Source organism: Camelus ferus, chromosome 15 (assembly GCF_009834535.1).
Source record: "Camelus ferus isolate YT-003-E chromosome 15, BCGSAC_Cfer_1.0, whole genome shotgun sequence".
In the NCBI taxonomy this organism is placed as follows: Eukaryota; Metazoa; Chordata; class Mammalia; order Artiodactyla; family Camelidae; genus Camelus; species Camelus ferus.
This window is the reverse complement of record NC_045710.1, coordinates 21,938,682-21,962,434: the sequence shown is the minus strand read 5'-3', so window position 1 is coordinate 21,962,434 and position 23,753 is coordinate 21,938,682. Positions and strand designations below refer to the sequence as shown.

Sequence of the window (23,753 nt, the reverse complement as noted above, 5' to 3'; positions counted from 1 at the left end):
AAGAAACATCATCCTCCGCTCTTCATTTCAGGTGCAACTGAGCCATCCCAGGCCCTCGGATTCGCCAGGTCCCTAGCCATGTCTCTATTGCCTTCTCTCTGCGGCAGCTGGAAGCTGGGGCGGAAGGACTTCACGGGGTGCGCTTCGCAGCTCCCCCAACAGGACTACGAGTCCCTGCTGGAAAGATGCCTGAGAGATGGCTGCCTCTTTGAGGACAAGAGCTTCCCAGCAACCTTGCGCTCCATCGGCAGCGGGGCCCTGCTGGGGAAGCTGCCGCGCCGCCTGCAGTGGAGGCGGCCTCCGGTAAAGGGTCCGGGGCTGGGGGCCAGGAGGGGGCTTCTGGGCCGCACATGCTCAGTGGGTCAACCCTCACCTTCCTTCCCAGGGCTCAGGGCTTACTCACTGTCATCAGTCCCCACGTGAAGCGCCCTGGGTAAGTTCTCACATTCCCATTTCCCAGAGACACCCAAGGATGACCCTGAGAGGGGTCTGGGAGGTAGCTCTCCCTCACACCCTGCCCAGAAGTACAGAGCAGCTGCAGCCAGAAATCTGTCAGGGTCCTGCTGAGCTCCATCTGAGTCACCAGTACCATCTGCCAGAGAGACAAAGTTTCACCAATCTTCACTCCTCTCCCCCTAATCAGGCTCGCAAAACACCTAAAGGAAGAAGCTATTAGTCACTTTACAAGGCATTCTTCACGGTATAAGCTCCATCAACAATTCCTTCGTTCGCAACTTCTTAATGTGTTCCCAGGCAATCCAGCTCCCCCAAACGTGATTGACACCCAAGATATCCAGAACACGCCTAGAGAACAAAATGAAGTTAAGCTGGGCTACAGATTCTCCCCTTTCCTGTGCCCTGTTCAGCCATCACTGAATGAGCCTGCAGCCCAGACTTAATCAGTCCCCGTTGTGTTTAAAATTCCCAAGTAAGCCTCCTAAACCAGTTGGCAGCCGAGATTCTCCTTCCCCCAGAAAGTCTTGGGAATTGCTGATACAGTGAGTGTGCCACACAGCTGACCTCGACAGGAACGGTGCCCTTGCAAAGAAGGAGGGATCTAGGGCTTTCCATGGAGCAGAGACTGTACCACCCCTCCCCAGCCTGCATCCCAGCAAGGAAGCTGGAGAGGCCACTGGCCTGGGGACTGGGGAGTGGGAAGGGGAAGTAGGGGCAGAGTGAGGGAATGCGAAAGATCTCTAGGAAAAATGAGAACACCCTCTAAAAGGGATGCTTCCATTTTTTCCACGTTTTTCAGTTTTATTAGGTAGAATTGTTACAATTTGACTGCACATATACAATGTATTGCATGTGAATACATATACACAATATACTGCATATATCTTTTGAATTTACATATATGCATTGTTCATTGTGCCTAGGAAAGTTTAGAGCTTTAGCTTTTTAAACTTACATAGTTATCAAAGGAATAAAGCCAACCACAAAATAAGAACTAATTCAAAAAGATACATACACCCTGCTATTAACAGCAACATTATTTATAGTTGCCAAGATATGGAAGCATCCTAAGTGCACATCAATAGATGAGTGGATAAAGAAGATGCAGCATATATATGTGATGGACTAAACTCACCCAGAAGAAAGAAGGATATTTTGCCATTTGTGGCCCTTTGTTCACTTTTTTTTTTTCCACTTCAGAAACCAGAATTTTATAGCTGGCATAAACATTTCCATTGAAGATGCTTCCATTTTGAACAGGCACTCCAAGAAAAGGCATTTTTGGTACAAGCTATTTCTCAGTATCCATACAGAGTTCTCTGGGTTTCTGACTTAACATGAGCTGCAAGAAGGAATGAGAAATACAGTGGGCAGGATCTGTATGCCAAATTTTCTGGGACATCCCTGACTTCACACATACATCTGTGTCCCCATAAGGCCAGTGTTGGGATGTGGGAAACTACGGTCACCGTAGCTCCAGGAGCTTCCTTGTTCTTAATCAGGACAGTGTCATCTGTTCCCGCAGGAGCTGCACAGCAATCCTCAGTTCTATTCTGCCAAGGCCAGAAGGCTGGATCTGTGCCAGGGATTGGTAGGTAAGTCTGCCCAGCCCCTGAGACACACACCTGACACCTGCAAGCCCCGCCCAGCCAAGGCAGAGGGGGCGGGAGGAGGGGCATCGAGAGATCCCCAAGGGGGAAATGGCCACCCTGAACTCCACCGTGACATACTGCCCTTTGCCAGGTCAACGATAACAACTGGTCCTCTGAGGATGTATGGGAATGCCCAACCTTACCTAACGATCATCCCCATTACCAGTTTACAGGTCTAAGTTTCACCTTGGGGCAATATGCTCACTCTGCATTAGTCTCTGTAATGAGTCCTTGGCACACCCAACACCAGATGCCCCAGAATCCAAGCAGACCTGCCTTCAACATAACTTTGTTTTTACAGGAATAGAAAAAAGCTCTTGGCCATAAGGGAATGCACTTGTGTAGTGATACCCATTTCACAGACAGAGAAAGGAGTCCAGAGGGTTGAGGCTTTCTCAGAAGACCATAAATCAGTTACAGAAGCAGGACTTAGAAAAGTTTGGTTGTGTTTGGGTCCAAGTTCCTGATGTTGGGGCATTCTGGAAGCTAAAAGCTGGTCCAGAAATATGGTTCAGTCCTTGGTGTCAAGTCTGGGTTCCAGACAATGTTGCCCACCCCCTACTCTGCTCACTTACCATCTTCCTCCCTGGGATATAATCCCCTTCTAAACTGGGTTACGTGCCCAGGGAGGATAGCACTTGAGACCAGGCGTTTCCTGTATGCAGTAAGTCCTCAGAAGATTCACGCAGCCACTTGTAGCACATGCACACCTGCCCCTGTACGTCCATGCAGACACTTGAGTCCTGGACGTGCCTGTACAGCGGATTCATGCACATACTGTGTGCTGTCTGGCTTAGGCGACTGCTGGTTCTTGGCGGCTTTGGAAGCTCTGACTTTGCATCAGGACATCCTGAGTCGCGTCGTTCCCCTGAATCAGAGTTTTACTGAGAAGTATGCTGGCATCTTCCAGTTCTGGGTGAGTGTCCTTCTGGTGCCCCAGCCTGCAGGAGGCCTTAGGAAAGAGAGTTCCTGGAAGAGTCACATCCTTGCTTTCTGGGCTGACCACCCTCCACGGGAGTCCTTGCTCACCAGAGGGCGCTCTCTCCTTCCAGTTCTGGCACTTCGGGAAGTGGGTTCCAGTGGTGGTTGATGACCGACTGCCCGTGAATGAGGCCGGCCAGCTGGTCTTTGTTTCTTCCACCTACAAGAACTTGTTCTGGGGAGCTCTTCTGGAAAAGGCCTATGCTAAGTAAGGCAACCACCAGAAACCTTCCCCCTTTCCTTCCCGGCCCTTCCCTCCTCTCTGTCTCTGTCTCCCTCTTGTCAGTGTTGAGGGAGGGCAAGAGGAGGCAGGCAGAGTTTATCAAGTGAGATCCTGAGGCCCATCTCAGCAAATATAGAAGTGACACATGTAAGGGTCACCCCATGGGAGCAAGCTTTCAGGAATCTTGCCTGTCCCTAATGGATGGAGTTGTTTAATAGAGATGGAAACTCTAAATGTGTATTTTCTTTTTTGCCCCTGGGATAGAAGGAAGGAATAGCAGACATGTGATGTGGGGATAACCAGGCAGGGGATTCACTGGACTTGTGTGGCCCATCCCTGGCTACGGTGTAATCACCCTTCCCTTATCCCATGTTTATTCCTTCCCTGGACAGGCTCTCTGGCTCCTATGAAGACTTGCAGCGTGGGCAGGTGTCTGAAGCCCTGGTGGACTTCACCGGAGGGGTGACAGTGACCATCAAACTGGCAGAAGCCCCTGATAACCTCTGGGATATCCTAACCCAAGCGACCTACAGCAGAACCCTCATTGGCTGCCAGACCCACTCAGGGGTGAGACTGGGCCGGGCACTGGCAGGATGTCCTCCTCCCCTGCTGGTCCCCTTCCCCCTCACCCACCAGCTGCTCCTCTCCTCACTGTGGGCCCCCAGACTCCACCAGCTCCCGCACCCAGAGTCTGGATGTTCAAACCAGAACAGCAGAGCTGAGCCCTCCGAGTAGGCGAGACCACAGTAGGATACAGATGGCGTACAGAAAGGGAAGCTAACAATTCTTAAGTGTCAACCACATGCAGGGCAATTTACCAGCACTGCTAGCCTTGGCTGTCTAATTTAATAACAGACAAGAACCCTGCCTCCCCTGACAACCTCACACATGACTTAGCAGCTCTGAGTCTGAGTTGCATTCTGTAAACTGGGGTGTTAATCAGTGCAGAATGGCACCCTGACTTCTTGAAAGGCTCAGATGAGACTGGGTGCTGAAGAGCTTTGAAAATTGTGAGGAAACACAGTGTGGGTCTCTCCCACCCCTCCCCATAGGCCCTCACTCCAGTCGAACAGGTCCCCTAACCCCCACATAAGCTGACCGCAGCAGAGGACTGACGGGAGCTCTCTGGTCTCTACAGAAGGAGAGGGTGCTGGAGAACGGGCTGGTGGACGGCCATGCCTACACTCTCACGGGGATCAGGAAGGTGGGTAGAACCAGGCCCCTCTGTCTCCCTGCAGCCTCTCCCTTCTCTCCAGGGACTACTCGCCAAGGCTTTGTCTCATCTTGGTGGATGCTATCATCTCTGCCCAGTCTAGGGGATGAATTCTCTGCTGGACCTGCCAAAGCAGGTGGTGGGCTCCCTTACCTCTGTGCCTCTTCTCTGGGGTGAAAGGGGTGGATCCTGCTTCTGCCACCTCCACCACCCCGTCCAATCAGCCTGCTGTACCTCACAACCCTGCTTTGAACTTCACTTCACCCTGGGCCGCCAATGATAGCTTTTCTATCTGGGTTTTCCCTCCAAATTCCTGCTTATTTCTCACATGCTCCTTTTCAACCCTCTCCTAGTTTCCTTCCGTTGCTGTCCATCTTTTGAGCTCTACTAAACATTGAGAGAAAGTTGAAGCAGACAGAGACCTTGCCTACAAAGAACTTACAAATCACAAGTACGGAGGCAAACCATAGTTGAAATTGGTGGGGACGCAAAGTAGAAACTGAAAGTAGGGAGCAATAATGAAAGGCTTTGGGAGTTCAGAGGGAGGAGAGAAGACATTCACCTGGTTGGTTTGGGGGGAAATCAGAAACAGCTTTATAGAGGAGGTGCCATTGAGCTGGCCCCTGAAAGATGGGTAGATTTGTGTGAGGGGGGAAGGGCTATTCCCGATGGAGGGAGCCGCAGGAACAAAGCATGGAAATAAGGAATCAGTAGGTTGAATCTGAAAGATCCTTCGCTGGTCTCTAGTGCGCATGGCTTCCCCAAAGTCCTCCAGTTCCCTTTAGCTCTGTTTCAAATTTTTTCAACTCCATTCACACCTGACTTCTTCCTCCCACATTTCCATCAGTCATGTTTGTGTGTATGCCAAGAACTTTTAATTTATTTTCATATTTATTTAACAAAATTTTATTTTGTTAATATTTCTATGTACACATTTAACAAAATTACTTAACAAGATTTAGCCCTCACTGTGTGCTAAGTACTATCTTTACCTGCTTTACCAACGTTATCTTTCTTAAGCCTCACAATGGTCCTTTGAGGAGGTCTGCTCCTGCTGCAGGGCTGCTGTAACAAATTGCCACAAATTGGGAGGCTTAAAGCTACAGAAATTTATTCTTTCAGTTCATTTTTAAGGCCCGAAGTCTGAAGTCAAGGCATCATTAATGCTGTTCTCCCTCCGACAGCTCTAGGAGAGAATTCTTCTGAGCCTCTTCTGGCTCATAGTGGCTCCCAGCATTCCTGAGCTTGGGATGCACAGCTCCAGTCTTTGCTTCCATCTTCACATGTCCGTCTCCTCTGTGTCTGGCCTCTTCTTTTCTTTTGTAAAGACATTTGTCATTGGCTTTAGGACCTGCCCTGATCCAGGTTGATTCCATCTCAAGACCCTTAACATGATTACATCCGCGAAGGAAGACCCTTTTTACAGATAGGATCACATTGACAGATCCTAGGTAGACTGATCTTTGGAGGGGGCTCCCATTCAACTCACTGCAGTAGATGTGATTATTAGCTTCCTTGTGCAGATCAGGAAGCAGATACAGAGAGCTTAAGTAACTTGCCTTAGGTGTCACAGCTAGGAAGTAGCAGAGCCATTTTCTCCTCTACCAACTCCCAGGGCCTTTGGTCTTTCATTTCAAGGTTTCATCTGCAGGCAGGAATCTCACCCTGGTATCTGCAACATTTACAGTTGGCACTCAGCCCAGCCACCTGAACTGGTTCTCATTTTATGCAGGTGACCTCCAAACATGGACCTGAGTATCTGGTCAAGCTGCGGAACCCCTGGGGGAAGGTGGAATGGAAAGGAGACTGGAGTGACAAGTGAGCTTTTTAGGCTGGCTGGGAGGGGTGAGGGTGGGACCAGCGGAGTCGGCAAAGGAAGTTGCCATCAGCACACAAATTCAAATGCATTCTTTGGTCTCAGGCTGGATCAGGAAAGCTTCCAGACTGTGACGGTCAATTCCCTCATGTTTATAATTATTATTATTATTTTATTTAAGTGTAGTTGACTTACAGTATTGTGTTAGTTTCAGGTGCACAGCAAAGTGATTCAGGTATACATACATATTCTCACATTTGTAAGATGTTTAAGCACATGGATTGTTTTATCATTCATTATAATAATTAAAGCTAATGTTTACTGAGAACTTGCTAGCACTGTGCTAAGCCTTTTGAGTTTCTAATATCTCATCTATTCCTCCAAACAACGCTATTATAGGGCAGGTAGTTTTATCTCCGTTTTACTGATGAAGAAACTGATGCTTAGATTGAGTGAACTCCTTAAGGTCGCACAGCATGACTCAGCAAGGTCCTTGGCATCTGGTCCCTGTCCTTTCCTTGGCACGGCTCAGGGCCCTTGTGGGCTGGCTGAGTCAGAGGTAGACAGATCCAGATTCACCCCTACATAACAGCCTTTGGGTATTCTGATTGTTTCTGCCTGAAATCAACTCCAAAGGGATGCGGGCTTCACAGGCTACGGACTGGCTGTTGGGCAGAAAGGCAGGCTAAGTGCTACCGTCTGTCTCCCTCTGGCTGTGAAGATTTATAACACTTAACTCTACATGACTCCCCATCACACTTTAGCGTACACAAGAATTTTCACATATACGTTATCACTTAATCATTGTTATAGATGAAAAAAATGAAGGCTCAGAAAAGTCAGTTAAATTTTACTCCTGATAGAATGTACTGCACTGTATTTATTATACATTAATAAAGAGGGTTGTCAGAGGGACTGGGTCTATGTGGAAAAAATGATATCCAAAGATATATATATATACATTTTAAAGTATTAGGGAAATACAGCATCATAATGTTGTAGGTAGTCAATGTCTTTTTAGAACACATGCTTGCATTTGAGAAAGATGGTGGGTTAAATTAACTTGGTTAGCCTTGTGATCTTAGGCAAGCTTCTTACCTTCTTTGAGCCAGGGTGTGATAAGGGTTAAGTAAAACAGTGGGCTTTATCCCACAGTCTCATCTGCTGTTAGTCTCATCCAGAGGATATTTCATTTTAGATATTATATTTCTCAGTTCTAGAGATTCCATTTGAGAATATCTTTTACTTTTTTCCTTATCATGTTCATAGTTTCCTTTACATTCTAGAGAAAGTGGTACATAGTTATAATCGGTGTTTTAATGTCTGTAACTGCTAATGCCATCATGTCTCTCGTATTTCTAGATCTATTTATATTCTTGATCATGGATCACATTTTCGGCTTCTTCATATGCCCAGTAATTTTTTATTGGATGCTGGACACTGTAAATTTAAGTTTCTGAGTGCTGAATTTTGTTGTATTCCTTTAAAGAACTTTGAGCTTTTTCTGGCAGGTAGTTGCTTAGGGATCATATTGATGCTTTGAAGTTTTCTTTTGGGAAAGATCCAGAAAACCTGTCACTGCTAAGGTGTACAACCTCTGAGTTCTCTGCTAAAAACCCCATGTGTGCACTAAGGTCTTTTGACTCTGGCTAGTGGGTGTGCAAATGATTTCCAGCCTGGTGTCAGCTCTGGGAATTGCTCTGGGTACAGTCCAGCCTTGTGGGGTTTCACTTTATGTCTGCATAGATTTTATTTTAGACAAAGACTCAAGGGAACCCCGATGAAGTTCTCTGGAGTGCCTTCTTTGTGCAGCCCCCTCATCTTGGGCGCTCTCCCCAGCAAATTCTAACTGTCTTGTCCTCCCTGAACTTCAGGCTCTGTCTCCTCCCCTCGGCAGGAATGCTAGGTTCTTTTCGGGTCCACTTCCCTGCATCACTGTCCAGGGACTAGTTTCAGGCAGGAGTCTCAGCAGTGTTAAGGCTACTTCATTTGTTTCCCTCCTCTTGGGGTCACACGCCTGTGCTTCCTGCTGTCTAAGGTCCAGAAACAGTTGTTTCTTATATGTTGTCCCATTTTTAACTTTATAGTGGGGAAGTGATATAAGAAAGCTTTACTCCTTTATGGCCAGAAACAGAAATCCAAAAATGTGGACTGTGAAAAAACAAGCAATAGCAACATAGTCAGGGCTAGCTCTGACATTTAATCACCTTGTGACTTCAAGCAAGTGACCGAATCGCTTTCCACCTCAGTTTCCCAATCTCTAAAATGGCAATAAAACCCCCTACTTTGTAAAGTTGTTGTTAGCCTTAAATGAAATTAAGTACATCAAGAGCCTAGCCCAGAGCTTGGCTCAGAGGAAGTGATGAATTAACATCACCACATGTTGCTTTTCTAATATAGGATGTGAGATTTATTTGCCTACAAGCAGCATAAAGATGAGGAGAATTTACTGGAAGAAATTCTTGCATGTCCTTCACAATCTTTTCTTTCCTCATAAAAATGTTCCTGTTTTCAGCTCAAGGACATGGGAGCTACTGAGCCCCAAGGAGAAGATTCTGCTACTGAGAAAAGAAGATGATGGAGAATTCTGGTATTCGACTCGGGGACTTGGGACACGTGCCCTAGCCTAAATTAGAACATCCACCCAGCAAACATTTACAGCGTGCCTTATGTATGCCAGGCGTCTCTTCTACAGACATCAGGAAGACCCTTCGGGGCTCACAGTCTAACAGGGCAAACAATCACAGTGGTGACCCCCAGCATGGAGCTCAGCCGGCACTCAAAGCAGGGCGTTGGGGGGTGGCCGCCCCCTCCTTTCCAGCTTCCACTGGGCTCTGTTGTGTCCCTCAGTATGCTCGATCCAGGAGTTGCCCTTCCTAAGCCACTGCGCCTGTGTCTCCAGAGCCAAAGAGCGCCCCTCCTATCCGCCCCGAAGCCTCTTACCCCTCTTTGTGAAAGGTCACCGGACACCTCAGCTGATGCTGCTTCTGACATGAGACCCACCTGTTCCCTGTCTTGTCCGCCTTCCGCCCTTACTATTAACTTCCACCCTGTCGCCGTGGCCCCCTCTTCTCCCCACACCCACCCTTTTCAGACTGCTGCGGCTCTCTGTCTCTCCTGAAGTGGTCACTGAACTCAAGAGCCCTGCAGGTACTATTATTTCCAGGTTTCAGAGAGTAAACCGAGAGTCAGCTGGTTCAGACAGCCTATACCTCAGGTCATAATGTTGGCCAGGAGCTGGTGTAGATTTTTATATGATTGGGAACTGGTTTCTGCAATTCTCATTGAACATTTATAAGTCAGTTGACTAGTGATGAACGCCTCAATTCCACTTTACCCCCACCATCAGTGAAACAGGAACATTTCCCCCAGGCAGCTGTTGTTGGAGGCTGCCTCCAGCCATGGGATGGGGTTTCTCAGTAGCATCACCTCCCCGTTATGGGCCCTTACACTGGTCCAGCCAGCCCCATTCTCAGGGGTCCAAAGCCAGCTCAGCTCTGCACAGGGCGTGGAGGATGGGGCCCTGGTCTGAGAGAGGGCTGGCATGCCCAGTGCTTAGTTGCAGCCTCCCCTTTGGTCCTGATGAGATGTCACCTCCTTCATCTCTGCACTGTCCCCTTTCCCTCTGCACAGGATGTCACTGCGGGACTTTAAAGCACACTTCATGCTTCTGGTCATCTGTAAACTGAGCCCAGGCCTACTGAGTCAGGAGGTGGGCCAGAAGTGGTCGTATACCATGCTGGAGGGGAGATGGGAGAAGGGGACCACGGCTGGTGGCCAGATGAAGTCACCCCAAGGTGAGTGTGTGCAGAGGGGCCAGGGGTTCTTGGGCCTAAAGTGGCAGTTTTCCAGTCAAGGGTGGGGCTGTGGGCAGAGCCACTGCGGGTGGCTGTGCAGCTGATGCCCTGCCCAGGGCTCTGCTGGCTAAGCTGTGTCTCTGGCCCTGGGCTGTGTCTCCCTGCAAGATGAGGCACCTTTGTCCTAATTTGCACAAAGGCGTAAAATTCCCTTAGGGGTGCATCTTTCCAGAGGATTCCCTTTCCTAATCAGCAGCAGGAGGCCACAGGCGCACATGCATAGTAGAAGGGTGGGTTCCATCTTTCTGTGGTTTTGGGACAAGGCCACTGATATGCTGAAGTGACCACCCCATAACAGGCAGGCTTGAAAGGGCATTTGTATCATATGTATCAGCCCTCCTTACCTAGAGTTTGGTAGAGAAACAAGATCAAGAACTCCAAGGTCACCAGGTCACTAGGAGATGACCGTGGACACATTCTCTAGGTGGAGAGTTTCTGGGACCATGTTCCCTTCCCCACAATGGAGGCAGTGAGCCATCTCTGGGAGGAAGGATTTGGAAGGTATGATCTCAGCAGGGCCAGGGCAGCCTTAGTTCTGGCTGCCCTTCCCCCACAGCATTGCCCCCAACGGCTGAAGCTGTCCATAAGCTAAGGCATGGTCCCTGTTAAAGTGCAGCTCCTCTGGGATCCCGGGCATGGTTCCCTTCAGTTAGTCAACACAGTCACTGACTCAGGCAGCCAGTGTTATGGGGCGCGAAGTCTATGCCAGGCCGTGCGCTGGACAGAGGGCCGCAGTGGTAAGAGTAACTCTTGTTCGTGTGTCCAGAGAAGAACCTGAGGTGGAGGTGGTGGGTAAGAGGGGACAGAGCCGAGGTGGAAGAAACCTTGGCTCTCTCCAGATGGACCTCGGGTGGGAATCCTGGGACAGGTGCCCCGTGTCTGGGCTCCTCTCCTGGCGTGGTGAGCGGGATGCTGGGGGAGCCTGTCTCACCTTGCTGTGTTCCATCCCAGACACATTTTGGAAGAACCCACAGTTCCTGCTGTCCGTCTGGAGGCCCCAGGAGGGCAGGAAGCTCCAGGGGCCCTGCAGCATACTGGTGTCTCTGCTCCAGAAGCCCAGGCACCGGCACCGCAACCAGCAGCCACACCTCGCCATTGGCTTCTACCTCTTCAGGGTAGGTGGGCGTCTGGCGCCCACAGCTTCACATGGGGTCCCCAGCCCTTATCCTGCCTTCCTGTTTCTTGTCCACTTCACCATCCATGTCTGTCTACTCACCTCCTTCTCTGTCTACCACACCTGCAAATCCTAGCTCTGTCCCTTGGGAGCATGTGATCTAGAACAAGTCACCACCTTGTATTTGAGTATCAGTTTCTCCATCTATAAAGCGGAGATAAGCGGTGCTTCTCATTGTGCCCAGCACACAGTTGGTACAGTCAATTCTGGTTCCCTCTGCCCCTCTCCAGAAGCCAAGCTTACCTTCCCTCACCCTTTCTAGAATTTCTGATGGTGGATTAAAATGTCACCAACCAGAACAGCAAGTTTTGTGGGAGGAGAAGGGGCCTCTGGGTAGAGTCTTCTTAGATATCTGCCTCCATTAGAGTTTGTGCTTGTGAAAGAGCTGGATTCACTGCCTAATGAGGCCTCTCTGTTTTGTTTTATAGATGAACAAGGTGAGTTCCACCCCTGACCGGCTGGTCCTGGCTGGGAGTGGTGTCCCATGTGGCCAGGTTCAGTTTGACTGCAGCAGCCTTATGCAAGGAGCTACGAGGATGTCTGATGATAATGCCGGCTGCCTGTGTGTGTGGAAGAGCATCCACTGGCCTATTTTCATCCAAGGACACCCCCCCCCCCTTCCGCGAGCCCCACCAAAGTCCTTAAGCTTTCCTAGGGAGATCTGAGCCTGATGCAGAGCCAATAAATTTTAGAATGTATTAAATCCCTACATAAATACCTAGGGCTAATATTGAAAACTGTCACAGCATAGGAGGAACGATAAATCACAATCTTGCCTGAGTCGTGAAGCCTGTAATAAAATAGATCTCTAACATATGGGACATCAGGCGACCATGCAAGCTACCTCCTAGGGAACAAGGGACAAAGGCTTGGGAAATGAAACAGAAACATGGGCAGAGGGCAAGAACAGCTCTGTGTTTCAGCTGCTGTGGCGGCCTCGAGGGGTCAGTTAAGAAGACCTGAGGTATCCCAGCCTCTGAAGGATGGCAGATACTATTTTGTTGCCCAAAGAAAACAGGAGTGAAAAATAACTGTCTCAGATTGGACTGAATTAAGTAAGAGCATTTTTATAAAGAAACCATTTGCATTGGGTGTCTTGGGTCAACATTTTTTTCCCTCCCGAGGGAACACTGAGTGCTCCCAAAGTTTATTAATTGCCTATTAATAAATTTTAAAAGAAAAAGTTATTTATATCACACCTCTCCTAAATAGAATTTGGGTCAACTGACAATAAAAAGTATAAACAGAGCAAAACTATGAACCAGTTACAAAATTCAAAAGGCAGGAAAAAAAGTTATAAGTTGATGAGGGGTAGGAGAGCCATTAATTCTGCCAGGAACACTAAATCAAGAACAGTTACTATAGTTGATTATAAAATTTAGTTCTGAGATTCCTGGCAGCCAAGGCAAAGATGGCAATGAGATGATTCTCTAGTTCTCCTAGTCTGATAAAAGAAAGCGTTTATCATCAGGAGATACATTTTGTTTCCCCAGCCCTAAGCAGAATCTGCAAAACATCTTTATGTGGTGGGTAACGTCTTTATCAGCAGTTGTCTGCATCTCCCACATGGACCTCCTCTCCCTCCACAGCCCTCATGAGAATAAAGGGGAGAGGAAGCCAGAGAGAAAGGGCAAGAAGGGGAAATACAGGAATGAAGGAGAGAGGAAGAGAGAGAAAGAGAGAATAAAAATATGAGAGAAAACAAAATGCACGCATGGGCAGTATCCTAACCAGAGCCCTGATTTGGGTCTTCTGAGCTCTGGGCCAGTCCCCTATCCCCTTCACAAGGCTGTTTTCACTGAGATGAGGCGGAACGTCCAGTTGATCTGTATGGAGCTATCACAAGGTGGGTAGGAGATGGCTGGTGGTCCGTCTGTTTCTGTGACCACGATCATGTCATAATCAGCCTTGAAATTGTATTGCAGACATGGAGGCAGCATCAGGAAGTGAAAAGGACTTGGCCATGGGAGCTCAGCTGCCCTGAATTCCAGTCCTGGCTGATACCCTTACCTGCTGGGTGACTTTGTGCAGATGACCTAACTTTTCTGAGCCTCAGACCCTCAGCTGTAAATTGGAAAGTGCAGACACAGTGACATTCCTCACCTCATGTTATATATGATGTTGTTTTTAATGGAAGGTCAAATCAATTGCTGTCTGTTTATTCAGCCCCACGTAGGGTTCCAGCAAAGGTGCCCACTCCAGACATGTTGTGGTGTTTTCTCTCCACCCCTGACTCCTTTATCACCTCCTCCACTGGGGCTGGTTGGATTTGGCAAATCTGAGGCTATCTTAGTTCTGGCACCTGGCCAAGGGGCCCAGGCCTGGCCACAAGCCCTGGGTGATCACCTCGACTGCCCCTCTCTCCTCCCCCTGCAGAGTTATGATGACCAGAGGAGACTGCCCCCCGAGTTCTTCTGGAAAAATGCTCCCCTGAGCTGGCCTGAGGAATTTCTCAGGGAGAAAGAAGTGAGCCGGGAGCTGTGGCTGGAGCCGGGGAGGTACCTCATCGTGCCCTGCACGTCTGAGGCCCGCCAGGAGTCTGCCTTCGTCCTCAGAGTCTTCTCCAGGAAGCACGTCTTTTAGTAAGGGCCCAGGCCTCTCCTGGAGGTTGGGGTCCACTGCGGCCTGGCGAGGTGAAGTGGGGGAGGTGGAAATGGCAGAGGATGGGGGTGTCCGTGGCCAACACGGAAGAGAGGTAGGGTGAGCCAGAGAGCAGGGCAGCTCTCTACGCGGAGAGCATCCTTCACACCTTCCTCTCCTTTCTCCTTCTAACAAATGAACGTTCTATAGACATAGAGAGAAAAAGCTAGAACAGGCCTGGCCCCTGACCTCCAGGAGCTCAGAATCTGGGCAGGACGTGGATGTATGAACAGCTATTTCTGTTACACTGTGTCCAGGGCTGGCATTAATCTGCACAGGGTGTTAGAGGAACATCGGGAAGGAGCAGCTGAGCCAACCTTCCATGGTCCTGGGGGAAGCAGGGGAGGCTTCAGGGAGGTGGTGACTTCTAAGAGATGCATAGGGGTTGTTCTGATGAGGGAGGCTGTCATCAACCGTCAGGCTCAGACAAATCAATACACACACATCCCAGCAGAACTTACTACAGGCCTTCGTCAGAGATATCACAGGTTTAGTTCTAGACACTGCAATAAAGCAAATATTGCAGTAAAGAGACTCACAGGAATTTTTGGGTTTTCCAGTGCGTATAAAAATTATGTTTACACTGTATTGTAGCCTATGAAGTGTACAGTAGCATGAAGTCTAAAAAAAATGTGCATACCTTAATTTAAGAAGCCTGATTGCTAAAAAATACTCACCATCATCTGAACCTTTAGCGAGTTAGAATTTTTTTTGCAACAGTTAACATCAAAGATCGCAGATCACAAATAAGTAATAATAAATATAATAATTATGAAAAAGTGTGAAATATTGTGAGAATTACCAAAATGTGACAGAAACATATGCAGGGAGCAAATGCTGTTGGATAAATGGTGCCAATACATTTGCTAGGTGCAGGGTTGCCCCAAACCTGTAATTTGGAAAAAACACAGTCAAATGAGGCAGGCCTACATTTGGCCTGTGATTGTTCTGACGTGCCAGCTCTTGAATGCCTGGAACCCAGTTCTTCCTACATGTTCTGGGCATAGGTTGTTTGACTTGATCTCAGGCCTCACCTCTTTGTCAGGCTGCTGAATTTTAACATAGTCTAACCGAACTAGGGTTGTTAGGTGAGGGTTGGGGGAGGAAAGGGCACACCGGGCAGAGGGCTCGGCATGAGCAAAGGCCCAGAGGTGAGAAGGGGCACGGGGTGTGTGGGAGCTACAAGCCATAAGCTGGACCGGGAGCCAGACTGCACGCTGCACGGGGAGGGGGGCGTGGAGTGAGAGCTGGGCAAGGCCCACCTAGCGCATCAGCTAAGGAGCTTGGAAGATGAGTTCCCAGGCGAGGGAGAACTTTGGTCCAAAGCTTCCCAAGATGATCCCCAAGAAGTAATTCTGTCTTTCTTTTTCTCCAGTGAAATTGGCAGGTGTTCAAATGTCATCTTCTCTAAGGTGAGTTGTAGATGGAATGCCACATGACGGAGGCTGTTTATAAACCCAGGGTGGTGGATTTCTTGCTCACATCCAGATCCCACAGACCCTGCTCTGTGGTACACACATTCTGGTATCTACGGTCCACTAAGAGGGCCCAGGTTCTGCTGTTTTTGCCCCAGGAGAACTGCCCTTTCATCAGGTCCTTGGCACTGAAGGCCCAGAGCCCCAGGTGCATGGGTCACTCCTCCACGTTCTTCTGTTTCCCTCCACCTGGTGTTTCTTCTGCCCCTTCCACAGTTTGCTCTGTCCCCAAAGTCAGCAAGAACTGGAGAAACAAGGAATGTGTGTGAATGCTATGGTAGGAAATGTCAGATAGTGCTGAAGTTCAGACCTACAGATTCCAGGGACCCGTGAGCCATTAGTGCGTGCACAAGGGTCCATTCATCCAGAGAATGACCAAGTCTTCCTGTGTGTCTGCTCCTCTAGGAAATTGTGGACCAAAATGAAGGGCAGGATGAGTTCTTCGCCAAACTTTTTGAAAAGGTCAGTTGGGGTGGTAGCGAGGGGCAGGGGACACTGTGGAGCTTACAGTTCCCTGGAGGATGGGTTCACATCTGCCAAACCCCGTGTATAAGTTGTGATTTAAGGCTTCCCAGTCCCCAGACTGCCACTTTCTATTAGAGCCCTCAAGTTTTTGGACAAATGAGTAAAGCCACTGAGTCCAGGAAGTTCCTGTAACATGCATGACTATCCTCGGAAGCTCCATTGATTAATTTTTAATCCCTGAGAAAATGGAATATGGCAGAGGTGAGAGTCAGGGTCAGGAGCAGGGGGTGGAGCCTGGCCATGACATGCCCTCGGAGTCCGGGGGAGGGAAGCCCAAGGAGAAAGACCCGTGGGTGGTCACTGGAGGGCGCTGGGGAGGAGGGAGGCTACACACTTGATCCCTTTGAGTTCTTTCCTTGGGCTGACCCAGATCCAGCCACCAGCAGGAGGCCAGCGATGTGAGTGCAGGGCTTGGGGGCGACCCTGTCCCTAAGCCGCCAGACACTGAATCCGTTTAAGAACAGGGCAGGACGTCTGGGTGTGACATCTGAGTGATGTCATTAAAACTGGAGGAACATGAGCTTCCAGTGTTGGTAACACTCTTGACTGAATTCACCAGATGTCCACCCTTCCATCTTCCCTCATTCTCACCACTGGTGTTTTGCTTAATGTTGTCAGAGAGGATACATCAGAATCTTACATGTGTTGTTTACAGAAGTTTTCCTCCAGATCAAGGGTTTCCAAACGTTTTCTGCTATAGTCCTTTTATCAAATGCAGTCTCATAGAGTATCTTAATGTATACAAAACAGATAAAAACTGCATGTTATGAATATATATCTATTTTCTAAGTCCAAATGTATGGTACTTATGTTTCATTAATATGTGTGAAAGTTAAATGTTTGTGTGAAGAGTTGCTTCCTATGGACTCTAAAACTGAAATCTGGACTTTTGGCAGAGGATATTTTATCAAGAATAAAATTAAAACCCAGTTGCTGAACTTCTGAAGCAGCTCTGTAGAACCCAGTTTGAGAATCACTGCTCTCTGTTAGTCTACCTCTTAAGAGTCCTGCCCTGCTGGGGTGCTCTGGACTTGACACCCAGTTAAAAACTGTTGCGGAAGTGCTTATGAAATCCCAGATTTAATTATGTGTCTAGTCCCGTGCCATACGTGCAAGATTACCATGTCGCTAATTCTGTCCAGAAATGGCGTATTTGCCGCACTGAGGATGCAGGCGGGCGAGGCCTTTCCCAGCCAGCTTCTGCTGTGGCCCCTCTGTATCTAACGACCCTTCAGTAATGACGGTTTTCTCCTGCCACTCTGCTTTTGCTCTAGCATCCAGAAATAAATGCTGTCCAACTGCAGAAGGTCCTGAACCACATGCCCTGGTCAGGTGAGTATTTCAGAGTCATCCTGTAGGATTCAGGGGACACAACTTTTCTGAATCCTGGGTCTGTTTCTCTTTGTTCTGGTGGGCCATGTGAATTACTGCACTCTGGTCCCCATGGAAGTTGTGTCTGACATCATGGTGGGTCATGTGGTTTGACAAAGGTAGAGGAATTTATGGGAAATAGCCCCCTTTTCTGCTTAGCTAGGTGTGTAGAGATATATGGCAGTGAAAAGGAAGATTTCTGCCAGTTTGCTAGATTGAGAAGAGTAGGTGAGTATTTCTTTATTGGCATATAAATTCCCTGCGGAAGAGCAGCACCCATTTCCTTAACCTGGCAAATAAATATTAAGTATTGACTAGCTTACCAGGCAGCTCTCTGATGAACTTGTATTTAAATTGATCAACTTACAAAAATCTGATTGGAGGGAACACATCTAACTTACGAGGACTGCAAATGGGTAATGTGGATGTCTTCGTATGAAGCTTGGGGTAAATTATTAGGAAAGCTTAAAGTCCATATAAAAATATTTTATATGTATATTTTGAGTGAGAGAATATGATTTCTGCAGGGAAGAGAATGGATTTCAAAGTGAAACAGTAAACCAAACAGTTAAAGGATATTTGCTACCTAAGATGTGTGATTGCTTCTCCTTTATATGAAGTCAAGACTTCAAACCCAAACAAACTCCAGTCCAGGGTACTGTATCACTCAGAAATTTTTCCACAAATGATATATGCTGGAGAGGGTGTGGAGAAAAGGGAACCCTCCTACACTGCTGGTGGGAATGTAGTTTGGTGCAGTCATTATGGAAAACAGTATGGAGATTCCTTAAAAAACTATAAACAGACTTACCATATGATCCAGCAATCCCACTCTTGGACGTATATCTGGAGGAAACTCTAATTCAAAAAGATACATGCACCCCAATGTTCATAACAGCACAGTACATGGAAACAACCTAAATGTCCATCAACAGATGAGTGGATTAGGAAATTGTGGTATATTTATACAGTGGAATACTACTCAGCCAGAAAAAAGAATAAAATAATGCCATTTGCAGCAACATGGATGGACCTGGAGATCTTCATTCTAAGTGAAGTAAGCCAAAAAGAGAAGGAAAAATACCATATGGTATAACTTATATATGGAATCTAAAAAATAAAAAAAAAGACACAAATGAGCTTATTTACAAAATAGAAACAGACTCACACATAGAAAATAAATTTATGGTTATCAGTGGGGAGGAGGTCAGGAAGGAATAAATTGGGAGTTTGAGGTTTGCAGATACTAACTACTAAATATGAAATAGATAAACAACTAGTTTATACTGTGTAGTACAGGAAACTACATTCAATATTTTGTAGTAATCTATAATGAAGAATATGCAAAGGAATATATGTATATATATGGATGACTGAAGCATTATGCTGTATACCAGAAATTGACACAACATGATAAACCGACTAGACTTCAATAAAGGAAAAAAGAAAGAGACCGTATAATTTCCAGATGGTTTCTTAAAGCCAAACTCAGGTATCATAAAAGAGCCAGAAGAGAAGGCTCTAGAAGTTATAGAATATGAGATGTAACCCCTCCCCACCCCTCCTTAAAAGAAAATTCTTGGGAAATTATCTAGAAGAGGTGGCTTCTGCACATTTAAATTTTAAGTCCTTAACCACAAGTATGCAAAATAATTTTTTGAAAGAATGTATGGACAAATTGCTTTGATTTATTCCTCTGAGAGGGTTTCTGATAGATAGATCAGAGAGCTACTGTAGATTCTGGCAAACTGATAAAGTCTCCCATAACAAATGATGAAATGTGGGTTAGAAAGTAGCATTCTGATTCACAAGTTTTACCATCAGTCCCAAGAGTTATATAAATCTAAAACTAGAGGGATAATTCTGTGTTATAGGTTGGAGTCTATACATTTAGACATTTAGAGGAGAGCCTTTGTATTCTGCCCTTGGCCCACATTTACTTCCTCAGCTTTTATCAGCGGTTTGGAAGAAGACATCGGATCTGCAGGCTTTATCAAATCTGCAGACGGCATTGAGCTGGGAGGAATCGTTAATTTAATAGACAGCAGAATTGAAAGTCAGAAATGTTCACCACAAGCTGTGCCCACGCCAAAAAGATGAAATGGAGTCAGGATGATAATTAAAAATTGCCATTTATTATGTTTAAAAAATTGATTGCACAATTTCCTAACAGAAGAGCCTTCACCTTGTGGCAGCTTATTTGAAAGATACCTGGTTAATTTAGTTGACCTCAAGCTTAACATGTACTAACAGTTTCAAGTCGCTGCTAAATAAACTAATTCACATTCAGACAGTATTTAATGGAAGCATTTAGATGTGTGTCTTTGAAATTGTGTTTCAAGAAGTATTAGAACCCAAGAGGTTTTAGTAAGTGTTCCATGAAATGAAAGGGGTTAAGTTCTATGGTCATTCACGCTCAGGAAATTCCATGTTAAAAAAAATTTCAGTGTGGGCTCTTCAGCACCTGTCAGATGCTAAGGTACCTGGTGAATGCGAAAAAGGGTCTGTAGATACAACATATTTCAGATTTATTGGAACTCAAAACCCTTTCTTTGCAAAATATCTCCCTTGGAGCCTAATTTGGGGAATGCAGACTGAAAATTTTGGAAGTGATAGACCCACTGTACTTTGTTTGATCAAATTGCATCTGAAGATGTGCATTCTAGTCTTGGTACCACATTTTGGAGAGATGCTGGCAATGCATAGGGCACAGAAGAGGCAGGTGAGGGTTTAGAAACCATTTCATCTAGGGAACCGGTGGAGACATGTTCAGATGTTTAGAATAGAGGGGAGAAGTCCAAGAGGGTCCAGTACCTGTTTATATGCTTCTGGAAGCAAAAATAGGATTTAGTGAGTGAATCTTCCAGGAGCTTCTGTTGGAATGAACGTGTGAAATTTCTCCTGACTTGGAGCTATCCAGCCATGTGAAAAAGTGAGCTCCTGCAACTGACATCTGTCAAGACATTTGAGGAAAGAATCCCCCAGTTTGGGTGGGAGCTTGGACAAGTTGCCATTTCAGGCTGGGGAGTCCAGGACTCTCTGGTCCTGGCCCCACCAGGTAACGTCAGGCCATGTTCATCTGACCCACTGTGTAAGCAAAACCAGGGTGTTCTCTGCAGGGTTTTACTGTGTTCTATGGGTGTAGGACTCCTCGCCAAGCATTCTCTCTGTCTCCACTGCTCTCAGTCTCCCTGCCCATCCCCACCCCCAAGAGAGATGGTGGTTATTTGAACCCATGGCCAGCCTAGACAGCACTTCCTCTCCCTGTTCAGAAAAGAGCCACACAGTCCTGGGCCAGCCCCATGCAGACTCTTTCTGTTCCTTCACAGGTCTAGGGAGCACACAGCCTCACTTCAGCCTCGAGGCCTGCCAGGGGATCCTGGCCCTACTGGATGTATCCTTTCAGGGTTGGAGGTGGATGCCTGCTGCTGTTTGAGAGCTCTGCCCTGGAGCCAGGCTGCCTGGAGTGGAATCCTAACCCTGACACTTGCTAGTTCTGTGATCTTGAACAAGTCACTTGGCTTCATCATGCCCCCAGGTCCTCACCTGCAGCACCAAGATGGTAGTAAAACCTATTCCGGAGAATCGGTATAAGAATGCAAAGGAGATGACCCATGTCAAGTGCTCAGGACAGAACTGTCATCGAATAAGGGATCCATATGGTTATTAATAATAGTAATATGCTTATTTCCTAATAGGAGGAGGCAGCTGCGGGTGGGGGCTAGTAACAATTCTCCAGGTTACAAGAAGCTTTCACAAGAGCCTAGGGGGCCTGAGTTTTCCATTTGGTGACAAGTCAATGGTGGCCCTCATTCCCAGATCAGGAAACCAGAGCTCGGGAATTTCAGTGACGCGCCACAAACTCAGCTTTTCTTGTTCTCAACTGATTTTTCAAGCAAACCCTCTGCCTTTCTAGGTGGAGAAGTTAATCGGAGTTTAGTTACCCCTATTCCAGAGGCACATAGAAAGCATAGTGTGAGGAGGGAAGTTGCAAATACAAAAAGTCTTTGCAGAAACTTTGCAGGAGGGGATGGTGGTCAGGTGTGCAGGTGTTGGGGCAGGTCCCCGCCTTGTCGCCAACTGTATGAACTTGGACAAGATTATACTCTCTGAGCCCTCATTTCATCATCCATAACGGGGGCAGTTAGCACCTACCCCACCTATTAGGTGAAAATGAAGTACATAGTCAAGTGCGTAGCTCGGTGCTAGGCTCACTGTCAGGGCTCAAACAGAGGTGGCGTGGGGTGGTATCTTTCACCCAGTCTCTCTGGTGCATTTGGACATGGTCTACAGGGCCAACCATTGAGCTTTGTTCATAAAAATAAATATAAGAGGCATTCTCAGCCACTCTATGCCTGACTCCTTCCATGAGTTGGTTTTGACAACAATGAAAAAAAGTTACTATTTTTTATTTCAATCACATCACATCGGCCATGTCAAAATGCCCTGCTCCATTAAATGGTGGCTGTTGGCATCTCCATCATCACCACCATCCTCTCCTCCCAGTGCAGTTATACTCCAGCTCATTCTATCCTTTCCCAGCAAGGGCGAGGGAGCCCCAGGCTGGACTGACCAGCCAGGGGAAGCCAACTAGGGATGTCCAACATTGAATGGGGCCGTCCCAAGTGGCACACTGCTCTGTGGAGGGCCCATCACTGCCTCCAGAGTTGTGGATGAAACTCCTCTGGTGGCTTTGACCTTAACCCTGCTATCAGCTTAATGCATCTGGCACCGTGAGTATCCAGGAATTCAGGGACCTATGGAAGCAGCTGATGCTCTATCAGGTAAGAACAGGTGTTCCCCACATGTTCCATGGGATGGTGCAGAAATGGCAGTTCTGCAAAGCTGTATAAGATACTTCTCTCCCTTTCAGCCCTCCTGCCCAAACACTCACCCAATCTTCTCTAAGGTCCTTTGAGTGAGCCCTCCCCTCTCTCCCAAACTCAGAGAGCCTGTGGCAGTAGTCTCCTGAACTTCTCAAGGACAAATCCGATCATGTCGCTTCCTTACTAAAAGCTTTTTGAAACTCCCCCTGGCCTTCAGATCAAGTCCCCACTCCTTAGCGTGGCATTTAGAGTCCTTCATAAATTGGCCCCCTCCTGCTTTTCCAATCATTACTCACAACTCTCCCCCATCTCCTGAGTCATAAAGTTGGAAGCCCTTCAGAGTCTGGATAATGTGCTTAGATTATGCACATTTACCTATACTCGCACTGTCCATCCCCTGGGACACAAAGACTGCTCTCAGTCCGAAGCCTTAAGGAGAACTGGGAGAGGGGGTGGGGTCCTGGCATGGACCCTCTGCCTTAATCTCGCTGGGGCAGCTGGCCCTATAGGTGGAGCCTCATAGTCCTGCAGCCTTGACCCTGGGGTGCAAGGAGCTCTCAGGCAGTGCTTGGAAATGGCTGGCTTCCTTAGCCTTTGGTGTGGCTTCTTCACAGGAGGTTTTCTACAAGCAAGACACGAACCAGTCAGGATCCCTGAACTGGGCCCAGCTGCGGGCCGCCATGAGGGAGGCAGGTAAGCACGGGGTGGCGGGGAGTGGTTGGGGTTCTGGTGCTACCAGGGCACACACCCACCAGGCAGGCTGGGGAAGGGGTATACGAAGTCCTGCAGTAATTCTGACAAGCAAAGTTACTCCCTGAGTTTCGAGGCCCAGAGACGAGGATCTGCAAATAACTGAAACATTTATTATCATCACTACGATTGATCACAGCTAACATTTATTGAAGGCTGGAACATCCTCGCTCCCATTTAATCTTTGCCACACCCTGTTATAAGCCCCACTTTACAGAGGAAGAAATTGAAGCTCAGAGAAGTTAAGTAACTTGCCCGGGGCTTAAATCCAGGGCTCCTGGGCTCCAAGGGAGATGCTCCTGACCACTAAGCCGACTGCTTCCTTCCTGCCTTGAAGGCTAGTGATTCACTTGATAAAAAGATCCTCATGCTGGTTGCCTAGGGGACCAAGATGGAGAATGAAGGTAAAATAAAATTAAGAGGCTAAGTAATTGAATGATACAGAATGATCCCTGTAAAAGAGGATCCTGTGCTGTTAGGGTTCAGGAAGTCGAGGGACAATTTAGGGGCCTCTGGTGGGAGGGGAGCTGGGTGTGAGGCCCTGGCACCCACGGTGGGAGCGTGTTCGCTGCAGGAATCGTGCTCGGTGATGACGTCTGCCAGCTGATGCTTATCCGCTACGGCGGCCCCGACCTCCAGATGGACTTTGTCAGCTTCGTCCACTTGATGCTGCGTGTGGAGAACATGGAGGGTGAGCTGGGGAAAAGGGGCCCGGGGGCTTCCACTCCTCATGGATTGCCCACCTGTCCCCACTTCAAGCATGAGAGAGGACAGCTGCCAGTGCAGAAATCACA

General features: G+C 47.6%; 1 protein-coding gene across 2 annotated transcripts in view; it reads left to right on the top strand.

Annotated features, from left to right (window-relative positions):
• Nucleotides 1-23,753, top strand: part of CAPN14 (calpain 14) — a 36,149-nt gene that overhangs the window by 8,459 nt on the left and 3,937 nt on the right. Inside the window, exons 2-21 of one of the 2 annotated variants that reach the window (XM_032497303.1) lie at nucleotides 32-303; nucleotides 386-433; nucleotides 1,982-2,051; nucleotides 2,906-3,024; nucleotides 3,161-3,297; nucleotides 3,705-3,879; nucleotides 4,451-4,516; nucleotides 6,258-6,343; nucleotides 8,857-8,931; nucleotides 9,975-10,138; nucleotides 11,150-11,313; nucleotides 11,801-11,809; nucleotides 13,749-13,954; nucleotides 15,388-15,424; nucleotides 15,893-15,949; nucleotides 17,287-17,344; nucleotides 20,713-20,777; nucleotides 22,099-22,167; nucleotides 22,824-22,902; nucleotides 23,534-23,650. In XM_032497303.1, coding sequence (XP_032353194.1) covers nucleotides 79-303; nucleotides 386-433; nucleotides 1,982-2,051; nucleotides 2,906-3,024; nucleotides 3,161-3,297; nucleotides 3,705-3,879; nucleotides 4,451-4,516; nucleotides 6,258-6,343; nucleotides 8,857-8,931; nucleotides 9,975-10,138; nucleotides 11,150-11,313; nucleotides 11,801-11,809; nucleotides 13,749-13,954; nucleotides 15,388-15,424; nucleotides 15,893-15,949; nucleotides 17,287-17,344; nucleotides 20,713-20,777; nucleotides 22,099-22,167; nucleotides 22,824-22,902; nucleotides 23,534-23,650 — 2,026 coding nt within the window. In that variant the 5' untranslated portion in view covers nucleotides 32-78. The remainder of the gene's footprint in view (nucleotides 1-31; nucleotides 304-385; nucleotides 434-1,981; nucleotides 2,052-2,905; nucleotides 3,025-3,160; nucleotides 3,298-3,704; nucleotides 3,880-4,450; nucleotides 4,517-6,257; nucleotides 6,344-8,856; nucleotides 8,932-9,974; nucleotides 10,139-11,149; nucleotides 11,314-11,800; nucleotides 11,810-13,748; nucleotides 13,955-15,387; nucleotides 15,425-15,892; nucleotides 15,950-17,286; nucleotides 17,345-20,712; nucleotides 20,778-22,098; nucleotides 22,168-22,823; nucleotides 22,903-23,533; nucleotides 23,651-23,753) is intronic. The other variant, XM_032497304.1, reaches the window with a different exon arrangement.